General features: G+C 44.2%; 2 protein-coding genes across 3 annotated transcripts; one reads left to right on the top strand and one right to left on the bottom strand.

The window, feature by feature from the left end:
* The first annotated feature begins 10 nt into the window (after positions 1–10).
* On the top strand, positions 11–21,910 carry arhgef15b (Rho guanine nucleotide exchange factor 15b). Of its 2 annotated transcripts, none has more exons than XM_014206874.3 (16): positions 11–291; positions 5,206–5,775; positions 11,551–12,522; positions 12,642–12,696; positions 13,303–13,364; positions 14,069–14,346; positions 14,584–14,744; positions 16,514–16,666; positions 16,872–17,001; positions 17,176–17,250; positions 18,735–18,827; positions 18,989–19,143; positions 19,364–19,531; positions 19,859–19,944; positions 20,124–20,228; positions 20,566–21,910. In XM_014206874.3, exons 2-16 carry the CDS (start codon positions 5,310–5,312, stop codon positions 20,727–20,729), a joined length of 3,123 nt encoding a protein of 1,040 aa, XP_014062349.3. In that variant the 5' UTR covers positions 11–291; positions 5,206–5,309; the 3' UTR covers positions 20,730–21,910. The 2 variants fall into 2 exon arrangements, with proteins under 2 accessions (XP_014062349.3, XP_014062347.3); XM_014206872.3 differs by lacking the exon at positions 11–291 and adding an exon at positions 704–1,367.
* A 235-nt stretch (positions 21,911–22,145) lies between these two features.
* LOC106608756 (uncharacterized) lies at positions 22,146–24,989 on the bottom strand. Its single transcript, XM_014206876.2, has 5 exons — positions 24,756–24,989; positions 24,376–24,502; positions 24,000–24,088; positions 22,863–23,180; positions 22,146–22,685 (listed from the first exon to the last, which is right to left on the bottom strand). Exons 1-5 carry the CDS (start codon positions 24,789–24,791, stop codon positions 22,146–22,148), a joined length of 1,110 nt encoding a protein of 369 aa, XP_014062351.2. The 5' UTR covers positions 24,792–24,989.
* Positions 24,990–27,049: the final 2,060 nt, after the last annotated feature.

The following is a 27,049-nucleotide window of genomic DNA, read 5'->3' as shown; positions in this document are numbered from 1 at the left end:
GCGGCAGGAGTAGCTACGCTAGTTAAATAGAGCCTTCTCTGCCTAACTACGTATTTTATTCTATGCAATGGAAAAAATGCGTTACATACGTACTAGGCTACGTATTGCATTTTCTCTCTCCATTCATTAATTATCCATTGCATATACAATGTATGTGATCAAATTATTTATGATTAGGAAAATGCACAAATCCCACAGCACTTTATGAAGAGATGCTTTGCCTCCACGTTCTGAAAATAAGGCGCTTTTTCAGATTGCTACGTAAGTGACCGGATCTACTTCTCATTCATGGTAAACCGTCTTTTATTTTAAACACACACTGCATAAATGAATAGCACTGTAATATTTGGAAAACATGGTTTCAATTTTTAAAGTGTGACAATAACAAATGTAATGGCTATTAAAAAAATAAATAATCATAGAATAACCAAGACTGGACTATAACCCAGTAGATTATTATGAGTATGATATGATAGTCAGAAATACAGTGTAAACGTTTCTACAGAATCCAGATTATTGAATTGTTCCAAAAATTGTCGCTAGAAGAGAGTAGTAAACAAACCAAAAAATGTATCGTGGCTAAAGGCAATGTCGAGGGGCGGGACAAGAGACAGACTCTCACAAGGAACTCCCTCTTGAGCACCTGTCAATTTGTGCACCTGCATGGAAGGAAATGAATAAGCGTTACACATTAAATCATCTACGTCTATGCAATTCTGAATTATGGCAATAAGAGACCTATAGTCATACAAAAAGAAAGAGAAGATCAATATTATTTTTTTTAAAGTCGGGCTATTTAAAAGGAGTTAGGCTATTTAGTAATTCCTGAAAGTGCTGCTCGAGCACTTCTATTATAATATCTCTCCACCAGTGTGTTGTTTTGAAAGGATGTTTACTCTATTGAAAGAGCGAGTTGTGTTCAGTTTGTGTTGTGTGAGATGAGAGGGAGACAGAGGAAAGAGAGGGTGGAGAAATCTCGGGGGGGGGGGGCACAACCCCACACCGGCAGGCCCACGCACGCGAACGCAAGCAGGAAACAAAGAACTGGCAATGATGAAATCGCTCCCGAACCGCATACTAGGATCTACAGCGAAACAATAAAGAATACTCAGAGAACACTATAGTTCGTTGTGTTATTATTATGGTGTATGTTTAGACTACGTTGTATTTTATGGATTTCCCATTTTTGTGGACTAAGTGGAGTTGATGCATAATCTAGTGTAGCCGCGACTGATTAAATATACTTGTTTTTTTAATCGGAGGAGGACGATTTATAATCGTTGACAGGGGTTTTGGCAAGGCAACAATTTTACATGAACTGGATTGTCGTTGGATGATTGTTTACGGACGTGGATGCGAATCTACTGGTGAGTAGCATGCACTTGATTCACTGGCTGCCTACGATTTTGACAGTAGTTTGACAAAATCAATTGACATATCAAATGTTGTAGTTACATTTGTGGCACTTTAATTCAGATTGCAAGCTTTTATTGCATACATGGTCCAACACAGTATATATGTTTTTCTTTTACAGTTTTTCATTAATTTAATATGTTCATAAACTTAAAGGTTTGAAACATGAATATGAATATTTTTTTGGGTGTAAAAATGCAACTACAAGGCAGTGTTTGTGTGTGTGTTTCCTGTCAAAACACACCTTTTTCCGCTCTTCCCGACAAACAGACAGAGAGACGATATTGTTTATAATGGCTATTGTCAGTTCTTCCCAAGACGCTGTGTCCAGTGCTCTAGATTTCTCTTCCTAAAGCCCCCATCCTGTGACACTTAAGAGCAGATGGCCATATACATGCATACACACACACACACACACACACACACACACACACACAGCATGCCTGTGGTTAATGGATGGAGGTCTTCTAAAGCACTTAGGATCGTCAGCTGGACTGCCAAACTGGATGGATAACACAATGAAAATCAATCTTAAAAAACTGAGTGGGTCGGTGCACGCTGGGGCTCTGAACGTTTTGACAGAGTGAAAGACTGGCCTAGTGACCTAGACATGATAGCATGTAGCCTGCCTGCCTGAAACACAGAAGAATGCTGCTATTGACTGAAACAGGTCAATAAGCAAGGGTGGACAATAGTTATCCATACTGATGGTTGGTCATAGACAGGCAGAGGGGTGTACACTTAAGGAGACATAATGCATACTGTATTGTCTATCAGTTCTTTGTGGATGTTCACTATCAACAAGCAGCCACCCGAACTTACATTGTTAATCAAAACCTGAGGCTAAAACTGGAACCAGCATTTACCCACACTGACACATCAAGTTGAAAGTCGTTAACAAGTCTAAGTTGGTGTTATGTGCTGAAGGAGTCTCTGGGTTTTTTGAGTCAAGTGTGAAAGTGTGCCATAGGCAATCCTTCATGCAGAAATATGGATACAGGTGTGCCACTGGAATCTGTACAGATGTATGATCTCATTTCTACAGTTACAGAGAGCGATGCGATAACCTCCCTATAGAGAAGCCTTGCTGTATAGGGGGATGAGTATTGGTATGGTGACTAACCTAATCTCTCTTTTGGTTTAATACGGCAAGAGCTGTGGCTATCTACCTGCTGTTTTAGTGTCTATTTTTGAATGACCTCGCAATGAAATGAATAGTTTGTTCATGACATCAACTTTTTCCCCTTTTTTTTTGAAAGAAGGGAACTGGAGAAGGAGGTATACTTCCCTCAGCTGTTTTGTATGAATGGAGTGAATGTAACGAATGAAGGGTATTGAATGTCATGTACCGAGCCCGTACAGAGTATCAGATGGGATGCCTGATCATCTGTTCAGAATGTCTGCGGTGCACACACCCTTAGCAAGCATTCACATTGTGCTTATGACTTAAATTCTTTCAGGGTTACATTTGATCATGTCTCGCTGAGCTAAAGGGGTTCTTACTGTAACTTACCACGTGCGGTAACGATTGCTTCAGAGTGCATTGACGCATGGGACTGTAATGTCTTCACAGTGTGTTATCTTTTTATTGGTCAAAGCGCATGACTCCAATTCACATACCGGCCCAACAGATCCACAGATGGTGCAATCTCTATTGCACTCCACACCTGCAGTTTCCCACTTGTTCAAAAGGAACACCTATGTGCGAATGCTTTTCATTGGCGACAGCTCGGCGTTCAACACCACAGTGCCCTCCAAGCTCATCACTTAGCTAAGGACACTGGGACTGAACACCTCCCGCTGCAGATCCTGTACTTCCTGACGGGACGCCCCCAGGGGGTGAGGGTAGTCAACGACACATTTGCCATGCTGACCCTCAACACGGGTGGCCCCTCAGGGGTGCGTACTTCGTTCCCTCATGTACTCCCTGTTCACCCAGTACTGCGTGGCCGCGCACAACTCCAACATCATCAAGTTTGCCAACGACACAACGGTGGTAGGCCTGATCATGACGACAATGAAACAGCCTATAGGCAAGAGACCTGGCAGTGTGGCGCCAGGACAACAACCTCTCCCAGTCAGCAAGACAAATGAGCCTATCGTGGACTACAGGACATTTTGGGCCGAGCACGCCCCCATTCACATCGACAGGGCTGTAGTGGAGCGGGTCGAGAGCTTCAAGTTCCTCGGTGTCCACATCATTAAGGATCTATCATGGTTCAAACACACCAACACAGTCATGAAGAGGGCACAACAATGCCTCTTTCCCCCTCAGGAGGCTGAAAAGATTTGGTATGGACCCTCAGATCCTCAAAAGGTTCTACAGCTGCACCATTGAGGACATCTTGACTGGCTGCATCACCGTTTGGTATGGCAACTGCTTGGCATCCAACCACATGGCGCTACAGAGGGTAGTGCATATGGCCCAGGACATCACTGGGGCTGAGCTCCCTGCCATCCAGGACCTCTATACTAGGAGGTATCAAAGACTCCAGCCACCTAAGTCATAGACTGTTCTCTCTGCTACCGCACAGCAAGCGGTACCGATGCACCAAGTCTGGAACCAACAGGACCCTGAACAGTTTCTACTCCCAAGTCATAAGACTACGAAATAGTTAACCAAATAGCTACCTGGACTATTTATCGATCTGCATCGACCCTTTTTGCACTAACTTTTTTGACTTATCACATATGCTGTTTTTTATTGTTTACTATCGGTCACTTTATTCCTAGTTATATGCACATATCTACCTCAATTACCTTGTTCCCCTGCACATCGACTCGGTACTGGTACCCCGTGTATATAGCCAAGTTATCGTTACTCATTGTGTATCTATTATTACGTGTCTTACTTTTCTATTATTTCTCTATTTTCTTTCTCTCTGTATTGTTGGGAAGGGCCCGTAAGTAAGTCAACATTTCACTGTTAGTCTATACCTGTTGTTTACAAAGCATGTGATGAATACATTTTGATTTGACAACATGATCCATTCTAAAACGCTACAGTAATTTCCCTGTTTCCAATCTTTTCATTATCTCCCTCCTCATTCCCCTCCAAATATAATTCTCTCTCTGCCTTTCTCTCTGTCTGTCTCTCTCTCTCTCTCTCTCTCCGTTACTTTGCTGTTGTTCATTAACAAGCTTGAAATGTGTGAATGGACTCTGGCATAAAGCATTAAGGAGATTTGCTCTGTTATTGTTGAGCTTCCTGTTGGGAAACTCATTACGTAACCTGTTTTCCTAGTTGGAAACCGTGTAATTATTATTCTATGGGGCATGCTTGCAATATGTGTTTAACTGTAACTCATATTTTCTGTTTATGCTGTAGACAAATGATCAGTGCACTGTACTGTATGTATAGGAGGTACTGTTAGCTATCCATTTTTACATGGCACTTCCTGAATTGACTGGATTCATGGTTCCTCATCTGTGGTTAGCTGTATGTCTTCGAAGGTGTGTCTCCTCCTTCCAGTCCAAAGTTCCAGTCCTCTCTGTCACCAGGACAAAGTTACCATTCCTGTCTTAGGGATCTTTAATGCAGCATCATAGCTCAGGGAACTCATTTCAAATATTTGGATTTGATTGCTAATGGATGCGCTGTGTTTTATGATGTGTGTGAAGTTTTATTACTGTCATATTAAATACTTATAATGGTTGTATTATCGCATATTAGACCTGAGAACATAAAACAGTATAATGACACTAGTAGTGTGAAACTAGTCTCTGTCAGACTGTCCTCATTCAGACCTGCTGTATTCAGTCTCCCTCTCTCTCTGTCTTTGTCCTCTCCAGGTGAAAATGACACACCCAAACTGACCTTTGACCTGAAAGCCTGACCTCCTGACAGGTCAGGGCTCAGATTGGAATACTCCCGGAAATACAGACCACTCTCCAATATGTCCGTCCCGGAACCTTCCATACGCCCCACGTCCCCCTTACCCCCTAAACCGGAGGCCAAACCCCGGCCCCCCATCTCTAGGAAACCCCCTCCCTCCAACGGATCCCCCTCCACCCCCTCCCAACTCGGGGAGAGGGGCAGCACAGGCAGCAATTCCGGAGGTAAAGTCAAGAGCATTGTGAGCAAGTTCAGCCACCCAGAGACTACACCTACCACCAGACGATATGCTACACCAACTGCCAATGGCACCACCATCAAACCTCCTCTCCGGACCCGAGGGCCCAGGAGGGCCCCCACGGTCAAGCCCAAACCATTCCGGGCCTCCATCCAGCAGTCTGCGAGTCCAGACCAGGCCCCTCCACTGCCCATGAAGAGGAGCCGGATCCTGCGGCAGCAGAGCGACCAGGCCAAGAGGGACACCCCTGGAGGAGAGGAGGGGACTGGCATCCCAGTCAGTCGATCAGGTAGAGTTTGTTTTTAATGAAACCAGTCAGTGGCCGTGTCTGAAATATCTGTACTTGCGTTCTAAATAGTAGGCATTTTAGGTATGCAGAAAATCTGTTTTATAGTATGACATTTTTAAAATGTAGTATACTTTAAATGCCAGGATGTCATACTAATTTCTGCTTTTCATCTAGTAGAATTCACTGCACAATATTGAGGAAGAGTCGTCATGACAACAGCTGATAATCAGCTGAGGGGATGCTCTGTACCAAAATGAAGGAATGGAGGGAATCAACACAACTGTGTATTAGATGACACATTCTCAGTAGGATGAGACTAGTATGCTGATATTTGTTGCTTACTGTATTTGTTTTTACTAAACAGTACATTCTAAATAGTATGTAGTACGATTCGTACACAGTATGTAGTTTTAGTAAGTAGTAGGCAAGACAGATTTTGGACCCAGACAGTCAGTATATCGATTGATCAATTCATGAATCAGTGTTAATATCCTCTCGAAAAACTATGTTATGATAGGGACTGATCATTTGTTATGATTAGCAATGTAGCCTAGCTATCTACAAGGCAAGCAATGCAGACAGAGCAACAAAATTAACTGTCTTTTTACAGGTTAGCTTTCCCACGGATGCCCGTTAATCAAGTGTTGCCAACAGTAACACATGACCTAATCATCAGGAAGCATTAACAGTAGTCCCAGCCCAACCCAACAAGCTAGCCCTAGGGTGGCAGGTTAAGAAAAAAAAACAGTTCGTTATTTGAGTGTTACAAACATTGACATGTTTCATGTACCTCTACATGTTTCTTAGCCAGTTTGATACCATACGCAGCAAAAGTCACCTATATGCATGCCACATGCGAGTGCAGTATGTGCGGTATGTTCCTTTGTGAGTGGAATCTGTGCTCAGGTGTGCTCAGCTGTGTTGCCTCATTCCTGAGGCCTAGAGGGAGACACGTTTTCCCTTTACCTAGAGACAAAACAACTACCCTAACAGACAGGAACCGGTTCTGTCAGTGCACCTGTGTAGGTAAACCGGTTTCCCTTGAATTGTGTTTTATCTCAATTTCTTTTAGTTTTATATTTATTTAACCTTTATTGAACTAGGAAAGTCAGTTAAGAACAAATTCTTATTTACAATGACGGCCTACCAAGAGGCAAAAGGCCTCCTGTGGGGACGGGGGCTGGGATTAAAAATAAAATAAAAATATAGGACAAAACACACATCACGACAAGAGAGACCTTAGACGACAACATAGCATGGCAGAAACACATGAAAACAGCATGGTAGCAACACAACATGGCAGCAGCACAACATGGTAGCAGCACAAAACATGGTACAAACATTAATGGGCACAGACAACAGCACAAAGGGCCATAAGGTAGAGACAATAATGCATCACACGAAGCAGCCACAGCTGTCAGTAAGCATGTCCATTATTGAGTCTTTGAATGAAGAGATGGAGATAAAACGGTCCAGTTTGAGTGTTTTTTGCAGCTCGTTCCAGTCGCTAGCTGCAGCAAACTAAAAAGAGGCGCGACCCAGGGATGTGTGTGTGCTTTGGGGACCTTTAACAGAATGTGATTGGCAGGATGAGGGCTGCAGTAGGTATCTCAGATAGGGGGGAGTGAGGCCTAAGAAGGTTTTATAAATAAGCATCAACCAGTGGGTCTTCAAATCCAAATCAAATTTTATTTGTCACATACACGTGTTTAGCAGATGTTATTGCGGGTGTAGCGAAATGCTTGTGTTTCTTGCTCCAACAGTGCAGTAATATCTAACAATTTCACAAAAATACACACAAATCTAAAGTAAAGGAATGAAGAATATATAAATATTGGGTGAGCAACGTCAGAGCGACATAGACATAGTTACAGTTGAATAGGATAGAATACAGTATATATCAGTCTCTCTGTCCCAGCTTTGATGTGCCTGTACTGACCTCGCTTTCTGGATGATAGCGGGGTGAACAGGCAGAGGCTCGGGTGGTTGTTGTCCTCAATTATCTTTTTGGACTTCCTGTGACATTGGGTTCTGTAGGTGTCCTGGAGGGCAGGTAGTTTGCCGCCGGTGTTGCGTTGGGCAGACTGCACCACCCTCTGGAGAGCCCTGCAGTTGTGGGCGATGCAGTTGCCGTACCAGAAGGTGATACAGCCCGACAGGATGCTCCCAATTGTGCATCTGTAAAAGTTTGAGGGTTTTGGCCCGCCTTCCAGCCTCCTGAGGTTGAAGAGGTGCTGTTGCTCCTTCTTTATCACTCTGTCAGTGTGGGTGGACCATTTCAGTTTGTCAGTGATGTGTACGTCGAGGAACTTGAAGCTTTCTACCTTCTCCACTGCGGTCCTGTCGATGTGGATAGGGTGGTTGGAGGCGTGCGAGGCCATGCAGTCATGGGTTAACAAGGAGTATTGGAGGAGGCTGAGCACGCATCCTTGTGGGGCCCCAGTGTTGAGTATCAGCGGAGTGGAGGTGTTTTTTCCTACCTACACCACCTGGGGGGCGGCCCGTCAGGAAGTCCAGGACCCAGTTGCACAGGGCGGGGTTTAGACCCAAGAACACAAGCTTAATGATGAGCTTGGAGGGTACTATGGTGTTGAATGCTGAACTATAGTCAATGAACAGCATTCTTACATAGGTATTCCTCTTGTACTGATGGGATGGGGCAGTGCGATGGCGATTGCATTGTCTGTGGATCTATTGGGGCGGTAAGCAAATTGAAGTGGGTCTAGGGTGTCAGATAAGGTAGAGGTGATATGATCCTTGACTGATATGATCCTTGACTAGTCTCTCAAAGCAGAAGCACGGCAGTCCTCTCTGTCTGTGCCATTTTCAAAATTGCGACGGGTATAGTGTACAGAGATGACCAGTTTTACACAGTAGTATAGAGTGCAGTGTTGTGTCCTATAAGGAACATTGGTGGCAAATCTGATGGCCGAATGGTAAAGAACATCTAGCCGCTCGAGAGCACCCTTACCTGCCGATCTATAAATTACGTCTCCGTAGTCTAGCATGGGTAGGATAGTCATCTGATTCAGGGTTAGTTTGGCAGCTGGGGTGAAAGAGGAGTGATTACGATAGATGAAACCAAGTCTAGATTTAACCTTAGCCTGCAGCTTTGATATGTGCTGAGAGAAGGACGGTGTACCATCTAGCCATACTCCCAAGTACTTGTATGAGGTGACTACCTTAAGCTCTAAACCCTCAGAGGTAGTAATCAAACCCTCAGAGGTAGTAATCACACATTCTTCTTACCAAACCACATGACCTTTGTTTTGGAGGTGTTCAGAACAAGGTTAAGGGCAGAGAAAGCTTGTTGGACACTAAAAAAGCTTTGTTGTAGAGCGTTTAACATTAAATCCGGGGAGGGGCCAGCTGAGTATAATAATGTATCATCTGCATATAAATGGGTGATAGGGGCCTCCCGAGTGGTGCAGTGGTCTAGCTGTGCCACTAGAGATCCTGGTTCGAGTCCAGGCTCTGTTGTAGCCGGCCGCAACTGGGAGACCCATGGGGTGGTGCACAATTGGCCCACCGTCATCCAGGTTAAGGGAGGGTTTGGCCGGCACGTATGTCGTTGTCCCATCGCGCTCTAGCGACTCCTGTGGCGGGCCGGGCACATGCACGCTGACACGGTCACCAGGTGTACTGTGTTTCCTCCGACACATTGGTGTGGATGGCTTCCGGGTTAAGCGGGCATTGTGTCAAGAAGCAGTGCGGCTTGGTTGGGTCGTATTTTGGAGGATGCATGGCTCTCGACCTTCGCCTCTCCCAAGTCCATATGGGAGTTGCAGCGATGAGACAAGACTGTAACTACCGATTGGATACCACAAAATTGGGGAGGAAAAAGGGGTAAAAAGTAAAGAAAAAAATATATATAAATGGATGAGAGAGCTTCCTACTGCTTGAGCTATGTTGTTGATGTAAATTGAGGAGAGTGAGGGACCTACGATCGAGCCTTGGGGTACTCCCTTGGTGACAGGCAGTGGCTGAGACCGCAGATGTTCTGACTTTATACACTGCACTCTTTGAGGGAGGTAGTTAGCAAACCAGGCCAAAGACCCCTCAGAGACATCAATACTCCTTAACCAGCCCACAAGAATGGAATGGTCTACCAAAGCTTTGGTCAAGTCAATAAAAAATAGCAGCACAACATTGCTTAGAATCAAGGGCAATGGTGACATCATTTAGGACCTTTTAAGGTTGTAGTGACACATTCACAACCTGACCGGAAACCAGATTGCGTACCAGAGAGAATACTATAGACATCAAGAAAGCCAGTCAGTTGATTGACAAGTTTTTCCAACACTTTTGATGAACAGGGAAAGATAGAAATTGGCCTATAGCAGTTAGGATCAGCTTGATCTCCCCCTTTAACTAAAGGACGCACGTAGCTGCCTTCCAAGCAATGGGAACTTCCCCAGAGAGGAGAGACAGGTTAAAAAGAGCAGAGATGGGCTTGGCGATGATAGGGGCAGCAACCATCTGACCCAGATGTTTTTTTGGGGTCAAGTTTAAGGAGCTCCAAATTGCCGAGCAATTTTCCAAATGGAATTCTTGAGGTGGAGTAACTCAGATCACGATTGATGAGCATTTTATGGCATGCTCATCAGACAGCTTCTACCTCGTCAATGAGACTAACCTGGTTAAGTAAAGGAAAAAATAAATAAACATATCCCATGCAGGAGTCTGTCCGTCCGTCCGTCCGTCCGTCCGTGTGCTTGTGCGTGCATGTATGTGTGTGAGTGAATGGCAAAGAGAGGAAGAGGCTGAGTAGAAATCTAGAAGAGTGGTAGAGAAAGAAAGAGGGGGAGAGCTGAAATGAGAGCTGTCTGAGAGAAAGCGAGAGGGTTCCTGTCCAAAACTGCAAGAAAAACAAGGAACAGGAACTAGTAGCATTTCTGACTGCAGAAAAGAACAAACAAATATCAAAATAGATAAACACAAATAAATATTTTTGCCTGTTTCTTGTTAGTATTAAACGCTCATCAGGCTAAACAACTTAAGAATACTTCCAAGTTTATGTGACAAAGCAAAAAACGAATCATGAAAGTAGGAGCAACTATTGAAAGTATTATCAAAATAGGAAGGTTGCATGTTAATTTGGCTAAAACAGTGAAGTTTCTCTCTCGCTTGCAAACACGCAAGCTCTCTCTCTCTCACACACACACACACACACACACACACACACACACACACACACACACACACACACGCTCATGCACACATGATTTGACTGATGTTCATTCCATTTCCATAAATATTTTATGGCATGCACATCAGACAGCTTTTACCTCATCAATCTTTACTGTCAAGGCACTGGAGACTTCCTCTATTTGCATAGCACTTGTGCTGACTGGACAGTCCAGTTTGTCTTTAATGCCTAAGGCTTAATGTTTACCTTTCCTTAGAAAACTGAGGTCAATCAGGACACAGAAAGACACACACACACACACACAGTGAAAGTGATATGTCCTGTTATCACAGGACCAGACTAGACAGGAAGCAACCACAATGATCAGTGAACTCCATAGAGGGTCTAAGTCTGCCAAGGTTCAAGGGTCAATACAGGCCTGGAATGCAGTAAGTAATCCCAAAGTTCTTGGTAACATAAAAGCCAAACAAAACAAAAAACGTGTCTTTCTGATGCTTTATTCATTTCCTGTTACTGCAAACATATAAGCAAAAAGGGGGCAGTGGATGTAAAAAGGGATGGGTTATGTTAGTGATATGTTATGGCCTCCCAAACCATCTAACTCTGTGTCCCTCCCTCTCCCCCAGCACCTGACGGAAAAGAGGTAGAGCTTCAGCTGATTGGAGGAGTGGAAGTTGAGCCGGAGCACGGTTCAGGCATGCCCTTTAGCCCATGCTGCGACCAGGACTGCAGTTGTGTGTGCCACCTCCACCGGCCCGGCATGATGCTGATATGGGTTCCCATCAACGAGGAAGAAGAGGAGGAGGAGATTGTTCTGGAAGAGGAAACAGAGGAGGAGGAGAGAGGAAAGGAGGGGGAGAGCGAAGCAGGGGATGAGGAGGAGGAGGGGGGGAGCAGTTTGTTGAGTGAGGAACGAGCGGGGCAGAGATTCAAGAAGGCAAAGTTTAACCAGGTTCTGGATGTGATGATAGCTAAAGGGAACCGGAGAAGGTCAGACCCAGGATCCCAGGTCATTCTGGCCTCCTTGGCCCTAAAACGCTCCCAGTCACCCCCCATCCCCCCTAAAAGAACCCAATCTCCCCCAAGCCATTTGAATGCCTCCATAGAGGAGGAGGACTCTATATATGAAGCTACTCTACTAATGGTGGAGCCAACACCCAGAAAGATCTGTCAAGAACTGGACATTCAGAAACCGGTCCGTTGGTCAAAACTGTCCTCCAGCAACTCGGAGGAAAACACTTCGATCCAGTCCGATACGTACCCATCCCAAACTCAGACTACTGAGGATGCCCCTCCGGCCATCCCACCTCGGGTACCCCTTTCCCAGGACAAGTCCAAAACACCTGGCCACAACCTAACGCCCGTTCACAGGGGGGGTATTGCCTTACCTCAGCCGACGGCGGAGGAGTGGCGCTTCCTGCACCCCTCATCCCCCAACCATTCCTCCAGCCCCATAGTACCCCACCGGGTGGCCCCTCCACCCCCTACCAGCCCCCTGCTGCCCCACAGAGTCCCCCCACCTCAGCCCTCCAAGACGGGCAGGGACGACAGGAGACTCAGTAACATCTCCGGCCATTCCATCAACCAAGCTATAAAAGGTTGGTATAAAAGTAAACATGCAATAAACCTGTTTTCTAGCATCTTTTCTAGTGAGACGTCAGATATATACAATATAAAAGGAAGGGTATATTGTTCATTCTTTTGTGTTTCCCTTTAGAACAAGAGGAGGATGGACGCACTAAAGGAGAGAAGGAGGACACAGAGGAAGACTGGTAAGCTCTTATCTCTCTTCTGTTGATGTCCATCTTTCCTCTTCTACTCTCATCTCATATGTCTTTGTTTTGGCCCTGTTGAAAATCTTCCTTCCTCCCTTCCTGTAAGTTACCACAGATCAGTGTGGGTTGGATCAATGAAGGTGATAGGGTATCACTTATCCAATCACATATCAGTGATTACCTCAGGAAGGAAGGAAGGAAAGGAAGAAGGATGCATGTAGCCAAGTTGTATCTATGATCATATATTCTCCATTCATGCTTTTTTAGATGTTCTATTGATATCTGTAAATCAACCAATTAAATCAAGCCACAGCCGGCCATGATTACAGACACCTGTGTCCTTTCAAACTATATAAACGAGTGACCCGCAGTATTTGTCATTATACGCTGATGAGAAACATTGTTATTAAATTATTGCATCTGAGCTCCTAGAGTGTGCAGCTCTCCTTTTCTTTTTCACGTGTTCCGATAGCCAGCACCTCGCCTAAAAAGGTGTGCGTTTCTTTTGCCTCCAAAGGGTTAGAACCGGGCCTATGTTTCACTAATTAACACTTTCCCAGCTTAGTCAGTTATCTAACACCCTGCCCTTCTTTCCTGTCCCAGTATGCCTGTAGCCCCACCCAGGAGAGGATCCTATATTGACTGGGAGTCCAGACTGCAGGACGGTAAGGTTACCAGGAGAAGATCCTATATTGACTGGGAGTCCAGACTGTAGGACGGTAAGGTTACCAGGAGAGGATCCTATATTGACTGGGAGTCCAGACTGTAGGACGGTAAGGTTACCAGGAGAAGATCCAATATTGACTAGGAGACCAGACTGTAGGACGGTAAGGTTACCAGGAGAGGATCCTATATTGACTGGGAGTCCAGACTGCAGGACGGTAAGGTTACCAGGAGAGGATCCTATATTGACTGGGAGTCCAGACTGTAGGACGGTAAGGTTACCAGGAGAAGATCCAATATTGACTGGGAGTCCAGACTGTAGGACGGTAAGGTTACCAGGAGAGGATCCTATATTGACTGGGAGTCCAGACTGTAGGACGGTAAGGTTACCAGGAGAGGATCCTATATTGACTGGGAGTCCAGACTGTAGGACGGTAAGGTTACCAGGAGAGGATCCTATATTGACTGGGAGTCCAGACTGCAGGATAGTAAGGTTACCTGACACAAGCATAACACACCCAAAATATCAGACACTGCGGAATCAGGTGACAGGTGACATGCAAATGTAGGTGTAAAATAAACAGAAAATGTTTGGTATGTCATCATTGTTTGAGGGTCACCCATAGAGTAATACCCCACATATTAATACCTAATCTAGTTGTATTAAGAGATTGTTTGCCCTTTGACCCCTCTGTGACCCCCTTAGAGCCTCTGTACCAGACGTACCGCGCCACTGTCATCACCAAGGAGATCCGGCGCCAGACGGTGTGCCGCAACATCAGCAAGACTAGCGTCGACTACCACATGGACTGGACCACCCGCCGTGGTGGCGTGGGCATGGGTTCAGGTGGAGTGGGGGCGGTGGGCAGTGGTACTATTCCATTGCCCACCCCGGGCCAGAGCACCCTGTGGCAGGACATACCAGGAGTACGGGACAGTGGGGTGCTGGAGACCCTCAGCCCTGAACAGTGCAAGTATCAGGAGGTGAGGAAGAGAGGGAAAGAGGAGACGGGGTAGGGAGAGGCAATTCAGCAGTAAAAGAGAAAGGAAGAGTTGAATGGACGTTGTCATGTATTAAGATGGAATCCCCTAGTGAGGGAAGAGCAAGTGTTCAGGTTTTCGAAGATTCTGTTTTTTTATAGAATCATCAGTAGGAAATTATGGTTTGAATGTATGAATAAAATGTATGAATTCACCATACCATTCCCTCTCTTCCCCCAGAGTATGTTTGAGGTGTTGACATCGGAAGCGTCGTACCTGCGTTCCCTAAGAGTTCTCACAGAACACTTCCTGGATTCCCGGGATCTGGACGAAGCGCTGATCATCCGGGACAGGAAGACCCTCTTCTCCAATGTCCTGCGAGTCCGGGAGGTCAGCGAGAGGTAAGAGGGAGAGAGAGGAGTAAAGGGACACTCAGCTAACAGTTGGGAGTCAGAGGAAGGAAGGAAATAAGGAATAGCATCTGATACAGATTGATAGATTTATACCGTTAGATCTGAACAATTAATACCGTTAGATCATGACAAATCAAATAAAAGTTTATTGGTTTATCATACAGATGTTATAGCCGGTGCCGCACAAAGCTCCTAACAGTGCAGTAGAATGTCAAACAAGTACACAAATAATCAGAAACAAGAAATCAATCATGTCCGAATGGATCCACTTGATCCCATTAGATCAGGGCAATTGATCATGTTAGATCAGAACAATCCTGGTTGTAGGAAAGCTATAATGTGTGCAGAGTGCAGACCCTACCTCAGCACAACAGTGACCACCACAGCCACAGGCCACTGCTTTATCCTTGACGTGACATGAAACAAGGAGGCTGTGTTTTACCCCACATTTACACCTGTAGAGAGTGTAACGCCCCCTTTTTGGTCCTTTGCGTAGTAGCATAGTGGCTCCTATGCAGCCCGTGCACAATGTTCATACTGAACACAAGCAGTCTTGTGTTCAGTATCAACCATCACCCCTGGGCGTTGCCACCCCTGGGTGTTGCTTTTGTAGAAATCCATCACTATGTAGCTTAGTTTATGCCAAAGAGAAGGAAGGGGGGATCAAATGTTTGTGTGTTTTCATTTTGTTGTATGATCTTGCATGACCTTGAAAGACAAATTGCCAGTCTAATCACATTAAACATATTATCTATGGAGACATTTTGTGAATATATTACTCAACCCCCTTGATTCTGACTTTCACTACGTCAATTTTATTGATTGAAAACTACATTTGGCAATTGCAGCCACTCACTAACAGGTGGCCCTTATCTTTAGAATACATTTTTAATTCCTTTTGGCGCATATACATTCTAGAAGACCAGCCGACAAATAAATGGCTGCTATGCCAACAACACGTGCGTATTCTGGTGACATGATGATCGATGCTTGGCTGCCGTTTGGCAAATAATCTTGCTCTTTTATCCATAATAATCTCATCATCTAGGCTATACCAGCACTGCATCTGCAAGCTTTTGGCTAAGGCACACGTGTCAATACCATCGTGGGCACATTAGCTATATAACGCAACATTTTTGTGACAAAACCATCATTAGAGTTGAATATGCAATGAAGGCCCAATTAACTAGTATTTTTTTTATCCGGTACATGGGAACTTAACCGTAAAAGTAATTTGTATGTGCAGTAAGTCATCACGCAACAAGTGAATTTGATGGAAACGCATCTCTGGTGGCATATAGTTTTTATGCGGATTTTAGAATATTCACATGAAAATCTGTCATCAATTGGATGGAAACCATGCTCGAGTTATTTCCTGATAGTTGCTGGTTAAAAATGCAATCTACACAAGACCTTCTAATCGGCAAGTTTGCATGGGCATGAGTTTCGGCTTTCCATGGTGATATCACCATGTGATAAATTGGTTAATAGACCAATAACAAAATAGTTCCAAACCTCTCTGCCAATAACAGCTAGTTTTTAGTTTCCCCCTCCCCACTAAGACAACCCCCTAGCAAAATTCTTTGTTTAATTTTTTTGTTGTTGCCCATTTTAATGGAAATCTAATACAGTAAGGTACATAGTTGTTAGCCAGAAATGATGTAATATTGATATGAAAAGAAACGGCTGCATTGGACCTTTTTAATGAACCATAACCTTTGCCCTTTCGACCCCCCCCCCCCCCCCCCCCCCATTAGATTTTTGAAGGACCTGGAGGACCGTATGGATGAAGGTCTGGTGTTCTCCGACATCTGTGACATCATCCACTACCACGCACAGCACAATTTCCCGGCCTACATCGACTACGTCCGCAACCAGATCTACCAAGAGAAGACCTACACATCCCTCATGTAAGTATGGGTCTATTGCTAGACCTCAGAGGTAGGGTTGCAAAATCCTGGTCATTTCCCCCAAATTCCCAGATGTTCCAGAAATCCAGATCAGAGAATTCCCGGATTTCCTGATTTTGGGAATGTTGACAGAGGCATCTTGGTCTGATCATTTACCCAGCAAACTAGTGAAAGATGGGACACTGAATAATGGGTGTCTCCACAGGAAAACCAATGTGGCGTTTGCCACGGTCATCACCCGTCTGCAGGAGTCTCCTCAGTGCCAGCGGCTGCCATTCATGTCCTTCTTGCTGCTGCCCTTCCAACGAATCACACGCATTAAGATGCTCATCGAGGTAAGCGGTATCATGGGAACTGTTTTTGTGGGCCACTGTGAAGTGGACTACAAAGTGTTTTCTATCACAATGAAAAGCATGAAACCATATGACTATTAGATTTTTTTGCCTTGAATCCAGATCATCGTTTGTTTGTATTGTGTAACATGGCTTATTGTTGCTTTTGTTCATCAGAACATCCTGAAAAGAACAAAGGAGCAGACTACAGAGGAACAGACCGCTTCCAAGGCCCTGGACTCTGTTTCCAAGGTAACACACCTCTCCTGTTTCCAACCAGCCGTCTGCCTGCCCACAGACATTCCGATTGTTCCATTCTAAAGCACTGTTCCACACTGTTCTGGAATATGGAACAATGGCGTCAGTCCCCTGGTCTATTGTGTGGGATAGAGGATATCCTATTGTGAGAGGACAGAGAGAGTGACTCAGAGTGTCACTGCAGCCAATGACAATCTGACAAAGTGCAGAAGAGACAGATAAGAGATGAGGACTCCCAGCTAGCATATTTGGTTCCTTGGAAGTTGTCCCATTGGTTCTGGGAACAAAGTCATACATTTCCTGACTGGTAAAACAGAATGTTTTTTTAAACGTTCTGAGAACGGAGGTGAAAATTTAGCCTGTTCTGGGAACTTACATTTTTAGGTTGCAGGGAGGTTCTGAGAACATTTTACTATGGTTCCCTGAAAGTTTTCCTGGAAGGTTTTAATAATGTTCTGAGAATAATACTTTTAATAACACTGCTAGCCTAGTTTGGGTTAACTGTTTTGAACTCCAAGCACAGATAGGACACATGGAAATTAATTTGCTTAGGAATGAATCATGCTAACACGTTTATTTTTGGTTTTACACTGGCACGGCGTCAGTGAGATTCAAACCTATGATCTTCTGTCCACTATCCATGGAATTGGTACACTGTGCCAACCAGGATGGAGGAAGCGTTCCTTTTTCATTTTTATTCATACAAAGCTGTTCATTTAAGTCTATTCAAACAAACCCCATTTCAAAGGAAACAAGCATTCATTAACACAGTTAAACAAGATCAAGGATAGAGAGAGTTTTGTTGATGCTGAGAACAGAATGTATATGTTTTCAAATAACATTCTTAGAATGTTTTTGAATGATGCTAATATTTTCTTCTATTTTTTATGGAAAGTTTTCTTAATGTTCTGAGAACACGACTTTAAATAGAACCATGAGGGAAACGTTATGCTGAAGTACTGACATTCCCACAGAAGAACTTTGTTTCTTAACGTTCTGAGGACATTACTTTATTTAGAACCATGAGACTTGTTGAAAATGTTATGCTGAAGTACTGAAATTCCCACCTATGAAACATATGGTTCTCAGAACGTTATGTGCTAGCTGGGTATCCTGCACCATTCCCAGAACATGGTGTGAATGTTGTTTGCAAAATAACCATGCTCTAAGAAACATATGGTTCAAGGGGATGTTACAGTATGTGTTATGTGGGCTGCCGGTCGCTGCTGTGCTAGCTAGTGTTATTCAAGAAGGGAGGGATCCTCTTGAAAAAGAGAAGAATTTGATACACTTGTGATAGCCAGGAATGGGGATTTTCATGAAATTAGAGAAGGGCTATGAGGATTATTTCTCTTGTCTGTCTGAGAGGAAAAGTGAAGGGGCAGCCAAGGTGTCTCTGATCTACTGTTTTCATTCAGTCTCTTGTTCTTTGTCTCATACAATTTCTCTTTTTTTCCCTTTCGCTCTTCCTCTCTCAGATCATAGAGGAGTGCAACACCCAAGTGGGGAAGATGAAACAGGTGGAGGAGCTGATCCACCTCTCCAAGACGCTGGAGTTTGACAAGCTCAAGGTAATTAATGAATCAGTCAGTCAGTCATTTAGTTATTAGACCACCCAAATACAATATGAGCCTATCCCTTTCTGCTTGATTCGTATACATTTCTCCTCTCTTCTCTCTCTCTTCCTCCCCCTATGTTTCTCTCCCTCTAACCTTCCCCGCCTCTCTATCAGGCTATCCCCATCATCTCCCAAACCCGTTTCCTGGAGAAGCGTGGGGAGGTACAGGAGATGGCCAAAGGGGGCACCCTCTTCAACCTGCGTCCCAAGTTCACCCCTGTCTACCTCTTCCTCTTCAACGACCTGCTCATCATCGCCACCAAGAAGGGGTGAGTCCCCCTTATGCTGTTCATAAGGCTTTATGAAGCCTTCACAAAACCTTCATAAGGCCTTTTATAAATGCTTCACAAGTAATGTATAACACATGTCATGCTAGAATATAGAGAGAGGGTGGCTCTACATTCACATGTTCTGCACTCATACAGTCTATGACTCATCTTACTGTCCCAGCCCTTCAATGTGATTGGTTCCTCCTCTTATATCCATTAGTTCGGAGCGTTTCGTGGTGATGGACCACGCCCACCGTTCCCTGGTCCAGGTTCAGCCAATAAGAGAGGACCAGGCCCTGAGCCCTAGCTATGAACACTGTTTCTGTCTGACTCTACTGGAGAACCACCAGGGACGCATGATGGAGAGGCTGATGAAGGCCCCCTCACAGTGAGTAGAACACTGTGTGATATGGAGCACATGGGGATGTGTGAAACTTACTCCTCAGCCTGAAGTTTCCCCACTTGCACCATCGAATAGTTAACTTTTCGGTGACGCCTACTGGTAAAGCGCTTCGGGAGGGTGGTCACGTGTGCTAACAAAGCAGAGGTACTAGGTTCGAGCCTCTGTGTGAGTCGAATCAGGAGGAAGTGGTACTCGCTAAGCGAGCAGCGTGACATCCTTTACAAATACACAAGTCTATTCACACTCTATGGTCTGTTTCACAAGTCCATTGTCTTTCTCCTTCTCGCATTTCTTTCCACCTGACCTGCACAGGTCTGACCTGCACAGGTGGATAGCAGCGTTCCCTAACCCTGGTAACCATGATGGAGATCAGGAGGAGGTCATCTATGATGACTGGGGTGAGTGACTGGGTTAGCTAGCCGTAGTTAGGAAGCCATTAGTGACTGAGCTAGTTGCCAAATTCAACCATCCACACACCCAATTAGTCTCCGTTTGCCTTATTGTAAGTACATGGACACACTTTGTGGTTTGTATTTGTATGGTTTCTTGATATTTACTGTTGTGTCTTTGTCCTCAGACTGTCCTCAGGTGCAGTGTGTGGAGCAGTACGTTGCTCAGCAGGCTGATGAGCTCACCCTGGAACCCACGGAGATCATCAACGTGGTGCGCAAGACCAACGAGGGTAAGACCTGGCAGGACAATAATGACCTGTCATGTGGTTAGTTAGGAAACTGGGTAGCACTTTATTTTACAAATCTAGAAATTTTCCGGTCTTTACTAATAACACTGTAATAACCAATCCAATTAACCCACTTCTTTTTCCCAACTCTGTTATCCCGAAATGTCTAATTCAACCCTTTAACCTACCTTAACCTCTATACTGTAGCAGATTGATTTGTGAATGTTATTTTGCATGATTTATATGTAAACATCCTATCTCCCCCCTGCATTCACCCATCCCTCTTCTTCGCCTTCATTCTCCACCTCCTTTTCCTCCCTCGTTCCCTCCATCTCTCCAGGTTTGTACGAAGGGATCCGTCTCTCTGACGGACAGAAGGGTTGGTTCCCCGTGGAGAACGTTTTAGAGATCACCAACGAGCATGTGCGGCGACGGAACCTTCGAGAGCGCTACCGGGTCATTCAGGCCGCCAGCATCGTCACCAAGGTCAAGACCCTTCCATAATGTTGACGGAACGTCAAGGGAACATTCCAGAATAGTAAAGACCACGCCTTAAGGTCACCTTAATGGTGACAGAACATCAGGAGAACGTCATTTGAACGTTGACAGAATGTCGCTAGAACATTTAACTGGATAGGGGAGAGTGAACCAGTGCCTGCCCTGCATGCTCCCCTGAATAACTCTTAGCGCTCCTCAGAAATCTCATATCTACAGCTATCTTACTGTGGGTTTTGACTAGAGGCGGCGCCTCTTGACAACGCTTCACTTGACATTTGCATAAAGTAGAGCAGAGCTTGTTTTTTTCTTTTCTTCTACCTGTCCACTAGCAGGGTTCTCGCCGTTCACCTTCCCACAGTTCCCCACACATTTCTCTGCGTGCCCTCGTTGAAAATGAATGGGGCAGAACATGCTGAATTTATTGTTTGTGAAAACCCTACGTTATCATATCATGCAATTAGCATGTTTTCATTTTGTACAAATTACTCATTTGTTGGAAGTTATGGGGGAATGTTTTTTTAGGGAACTTTAAAGAACCAGGAAATTAAAAATATGGGAGAAGGATGATGTACTAATTTATTACAGGCAAACAAAAATGGACTCCTCTCTTTAATGTTGAGTATGTATTTGAGTGAGCGTATAGTATGAGTGAGAGTGTATGTTTGTGTGTGTGCGAACCTGCACCTAACCCCACACACTGCCATAGGAAAGCCCCAGTTGAAAAGTTCCCCTGCATCAATGTCAGTCAGGTATACCATACCATTTTGCACGTATCATGTATCAGGGGGTATATCAAGTATAGATCAAACTCTGAAGTGCCTTCCAATGGATTGTACTAGAAGCACAAGTCCTACAGCTGTTGTATCGTCGTCACTACAGGGTTGAATACATTTGACTGCCATTTTTGGACACAAAGAAAAAAGTCATAGCTAAGTCGCAAACATAATGTCAAGACCACAAAACCTGGTTGTTCGTGATGTACAGTAGTAATATTGGTAACATGGAGCTCTAGTGAAGCCATACTGTTATGATATCAACAGGTCTCTATTACTTCTTTATACAACGGGTGGGTCTAATACTGAATGCTGATTGGTTAAAACCACATTCCATACCGTTTGTTTGAGTGAGTGGGTTTACTCTGGTTCAAGACTGTAGTGTTCTTATTAAAACGCTATCGTGTTTTTCAATGGGAGTGTTTTTTTTTTCAACAGATCAAATAAGATTGACTTTAGTCTGAAATATGAATATAATATTTATTAACTATTTGGCAAGTAACAAAATACAAAAAGGCACATAGGAAAATGCAGTGGTTAATTAAACTGTGGGGCACACTTAACTTGTAAAAAGGTCTTCAATTACAGTTTTGTTTTCTCGAATTGAACCTGAGATTAACTGTCATATGTTGTGCACATTTGTGGGCGACTAACTGAAATGAGGACAACATGGGGTTGTGAGGTCACCCAGTATTAACAGGGCATCCACAGCCATCCCCTCAGACTCTGTGACGGTCCCATTTCTCAGAGCCACGGCATCCCAAATACTGGTCATTGGAGGCAAAGCTTCTGGGGATAGGCAGCTTTCATCGTCTTCTAATAGCACTGTATCACCATCACACTCTTCGGGTGAGAAGTACTGAAGATGTAGATTCTCAGGGCTTCTGTTAGAGGGCCTGTCCAGGGTCTGAGTCTGGTTCCAGGGCCCTTCATCATCCATCAGACTGACCGACTCCTCATCCATAGTGAGCAATGCGTTCGCTGCCTCCAGCTCCACATCAGACCTCAGTCTGGGCTGGTTCTGATGTTGGGGCTCCAAGATGGCCAACACAAAGAGCTGGTCCTCTCTATGAAAGAGCCCCATCTCGTCAGCTGGAGATGGTTTGGTGGTGGGAATGGACTGACCCACTGATAGCTGGCTAAGGGTTGAGGTGTGATCAACTAGTGATGTCCCTTCAGGACAAGCCACCTGTTAGTAAGATTGTATATTATTAGGAATTTATTTTGTATCTTTACAGCATCACAAAAAGTTGCCCATAAACACAGATCTAGGATCAGATTACTACCCCAGTCCTTCAGGAGGAAAACCTAACGCTGACCTTAGATCAGCTACTAGAGGTACATTTCATCCTACTTCCTTATTTACCTGGGTGGAGATGACGGCAGTAGTGACCTCTGGATGGGCAGGCTTTTGGTGATGGAGCTTCAGTAGGTTGGTTATAGCCTGATCCTCCTCCAGGCTTAGCTGGATCACAGCCTGACTCCGTCCCCTCTCTCTGGGCCTGGGTGCGAGGGGCCTCAGCCTGGGGGTGATGGGCAGATGGGGAGGGTCCCTCCTCCAGGTGTGGCCACCCAGGTCTCTGGTAGGGTGGGCTTGTGTTCTGAAGGGGTCAGGTCTGACGGGGGGTGCAGGGCAAAAGGACATGATGGGGCGAGGGGTGTTGAGTTGGAAGCACTCAAAAACCTGCCGTGGAGGGTAAGAAGGGAGGAGTATGGTTCATGTGCAGTTACTGCTTTTGTGTGCAAAATACACAAGTGGTCTGTTGTATATCCAGTGCATAGCGTAAATAGCGGAGTCCTATGTAGCTCAGTTGGTAGCGCCAGGGTTGTGGGTTCGATTCCCACTGGGGACCAGTACAAAAAAAAGTCTAAATGTATGCACTCACTACTGTAAGTCTGGATTAGAGCGTATGCTAAATTACAAAAATGTAAAATGAGAAACTGCTTCATTTCAAGTTTCATTTGTGATAAGTTCTGCTCATGACTACCTTCAACGAATGTAAGCGTTTCTAAACCACCAGCAGCAGTGAAAACAGAGGATCTTCCCTACGGTTCTAACCCCATCTCACTTCCACACCAAAACAAACTAAATGACCTCTCTACACTGTGTTCTACCGTCCCAATTTCTTTCCTCCCCCACTCGCCCTGTCTGACTAGAGGGAGGCAATCTAATTACACTCCCCCAGTCTGTCTGATCCCCCTTTAATCTCTGAACAAGCCCCCAACAGGATCCCAGTCGCCTCCCAAGGCCATAGAGACAGCCCACTTCCACCATGACCCCTAATATTCCCCACTAATCTCTAGTAAGCTGGATAACCCCACTGAAAGGGGGCATTTAATAGGTTGTGCTTTATGATTTTAATCAATACACGGGGGATGGTTTTGGGGGTGTACTCTCTCTTTCCCTCTCTTTCTGTTGGCATCTAGCACACTACAGTGATCTGCAATTAAGGCATATGACTGCATAATTGATGAGATGGATTATGACGAATGATGCTCTCACCTGCAACTCGGTCACGATGTTCAGTACCCGTTGTCCCCGTGGCATGGTGGGGTCCGTGTAGAAGAACTCAGAGGGAGTCATAACTGGAACTGATGGGGAAAAATTGTCCAATAAACAAATATCGGCCTTGACTCATTTGGGAGGCTGGTCTTAAAAATCGGGATTCAGGGGTCAAAAGTGTTGATGAACATTAAACAAATGATGAGAGTTTAAAAAAAAACACAGCCCTACTATTTCCAAGTCAACCCCAAAAGTAAATGTGTAATTTGAACCCTGGCTAATATGTACCAAATCCCTAAAGGTCAAAAGTTAGCAGAGGGTCCAAGAGCTACATAGGCGCCTGAGAGGGGTGGTGGTGCACCTGTCCTGTCCTCACCTGGCTGTTGGTGGGGTCTCCTGGGGTACTGGGCCGAGCCCATGGCTGCCATGTACAGGGGAAGGAAGGAGGGATGGTGAAGGGTCCTGTTGGAGAATGGAGGAAGGACCACCTGCCTTGGGCTCTGCTGTTGGAGAACAGACAACACAGATATTGGAATAAGACAAAGGTATTGGCTGCTGATTATCTCATTTCGAGCATAATTGTCAAACAGCAAACACACCAGTCTAGACGATGGTCATGTTTTTGTGTCGTCTCCATTTACTCAGTTCATGCTTATTATTGTAGGCTACTACCTCGCAATTCAATTGTAGTGTGTTGTTCCAAATCTACTAAATTGTTACGTCTGTATCAGTAGGCTATAATTTTGGAAAACTCACATTGAACTTTGCAGAACTTCCATGTCTGTCGCTCATATCGCTGCAACAACTTTTCTATTTCACTACAACAAATATAATCTGAAAGGACCAGCAACGATCAATGCACAAATAAAATAAGCTAATAAAACTGTTTTGGAAGCTTCAACTATTTCTAATGAATTAGCAATAAGCTCTTAAGGTACGAAAACATGTTCGCACAAGTTTTGTTGTTGATTGAACCACAGGCGTCATAGACAATTGATGCGCATTGACATTTGGTAAATGAGCATGGCGCCACCTGCTGGCCATATCAGGGAGTAATGATTCGTCTCTGATTGAATAATATATGTATAGGCTACATCTGAATACATTAAACCTACTTTCAATGACGTATACGACTATCGAGATGCATTGTAGATCAGTGAAATTGCATATCAGCAACTGTTTTAAATCCGTGGTCAATTATGTCCTTAGGATAGGCGAGTATAAAAAAAATGAACAAAGCATCCATGCGGTCTAACTTTTCATAATGGGAAGAACACTGGGAAGACGTTGATCAAAGATCTGCAGCTTTATTCAATAAATGGCAACTGGATTTTACTTCAGGTAAGCTCATTCATTTAAATCGTTTTATAAAATATTGCTAACTTCTATAATAGTGATTCAATTTGTCTTAAATTCTATTGCAGGGCAGTGATTGGTTACCAATTTATTAATTCTCACCCCTCTAGAGTTAATGGACATGCTATACTGTTCACCACTCTAGAACCTCAATATCTGATAACATTGATGTTGAGTCTCTTTTCATAAAAATGACCTGTTCATTTTGTGTTGGTAAAGAAGTGCTAACTGAATGCGTCTATCGGCCACCCGATTCTGACATTGGTAGTTTCATTGATATCCTTGCATCAACCTTGGATTTGATTAATAACGAAGATAAAATGTGTTTTCTGTTGGGTGATTACAACATACATTTATTTAAAAGTGAGAACCACACACTGACATCAGACTTTTTAAATAATTTATACTCTAGCGATCTGTATTCCCTCATCTATGAGCCCACGCGAGTGACCAGTTAGTTCACCTGCCGACCTTATTGATAATATTTTGAATAATGTGGTTAATACAGGTATATTTTACTTTGATATTTCTGATTCCTTTCCAATTTTCCACTTCTCTTCGGCAGCTGGAAATGAACAGATGGGAATAATTTGTAGCATTAAATGTAGAATATTTAACTAAAGTAATTGTGAGCGCTTTAAGATGCTGATTGATGATATTTAATAGAAAAATAATTAGAATCAGGCCGATGTGGAGTCTGCTTACCAGACTTTAACCTTGGTTTTACAACCGGTCTCAAAAAAATCCAGTTAAAAAAAAACAAGTTGTATAAAACAATTCTCACAAATCCCTCTCCCCTAAATTCTGCAAATTTACTCACCTACTTTGGATATTCCCCAAAATATATTTTACTAATAAATTCCAAGAATCCTTAAGTAATATAAAGTCAACTTGGAAAATCGTTTATCAACTGTTCAATTCTAAAAAGGCATCTACAACTAACCCATCTCAATGTATTGTTGGAAATAGGACTTATAGTGATCCTAATGTTATTTCATGTGAATTGAATAACTTTTTGGTGAATGTGGGTTCTTCTATGTCAAAGAAAACGGATGGAGTCGCCTCTTGACTGTTGACGGAGTCGCCTCTTGACTGTTGACGTTGAGACTGGTGTTTTGCGGGTACTATTTAATGAAGCTGCCAGTTGAGGACTTGTGAGGCGTCTGTTTCACAAACTAGACACTCTAATGTACGTGTCCTCTTGCTCAGTTGTGCACCGTGGCCTCCCACTGCTTTCTATTCTGGTTAGAGCCAGTTTGCGCAGTTCTGTGAAGGGAGTAGTGCACAGCGTTGCACCAGATCTTCAGTTTCTTGGCAATTTCTCACATGGAATAGCCTTCATTTCTCAGAACAAGAATAGACTGACGAGTTTCAGAAGAAAGTTCTTTGTGGCCATTATGAGCCTGTAATCAAACCCAGAAATGCTGATGCTCCAGATACTCAACGTCTAAAGGCGGCCAGTTTTATTGCTTCTTGGACGCGGCTTATGGTAGAGGAATGAAAATGTAATCATCTGGCGGACATTCCTGCAGTCGTCATGCAAATTGCACACTCCCTCATAACTTGAGACATCTGTGGCATTTTGTGACAAAACTACACCTTTTAGAGTGGCCTTGTATCCCCAGCGGTTTAATCAGCTTCTTGACATGCCACACCTGTCAGGTGGATGGATTATCTCGGCAAAGTTAAAATGC

The sequence above is a fragment of the Salmo salar genome, chromosome 07, assembly GCF_965601325.2.
Source record: "Salmo salar chromosome 07, fSalSal1, whole genome shotgun sequence".
In the NCBI taxonomy this organism is placed as follows: domain Eukaryota; kingdom Metazoa; phylum Chordata; class Actinopteri; order Salmoniformes; family Salmonidae; genus Salmo; species Salmo salar.
This window is presented reverse-complemented; position numbering and strand designations above follow the sequence as displayed.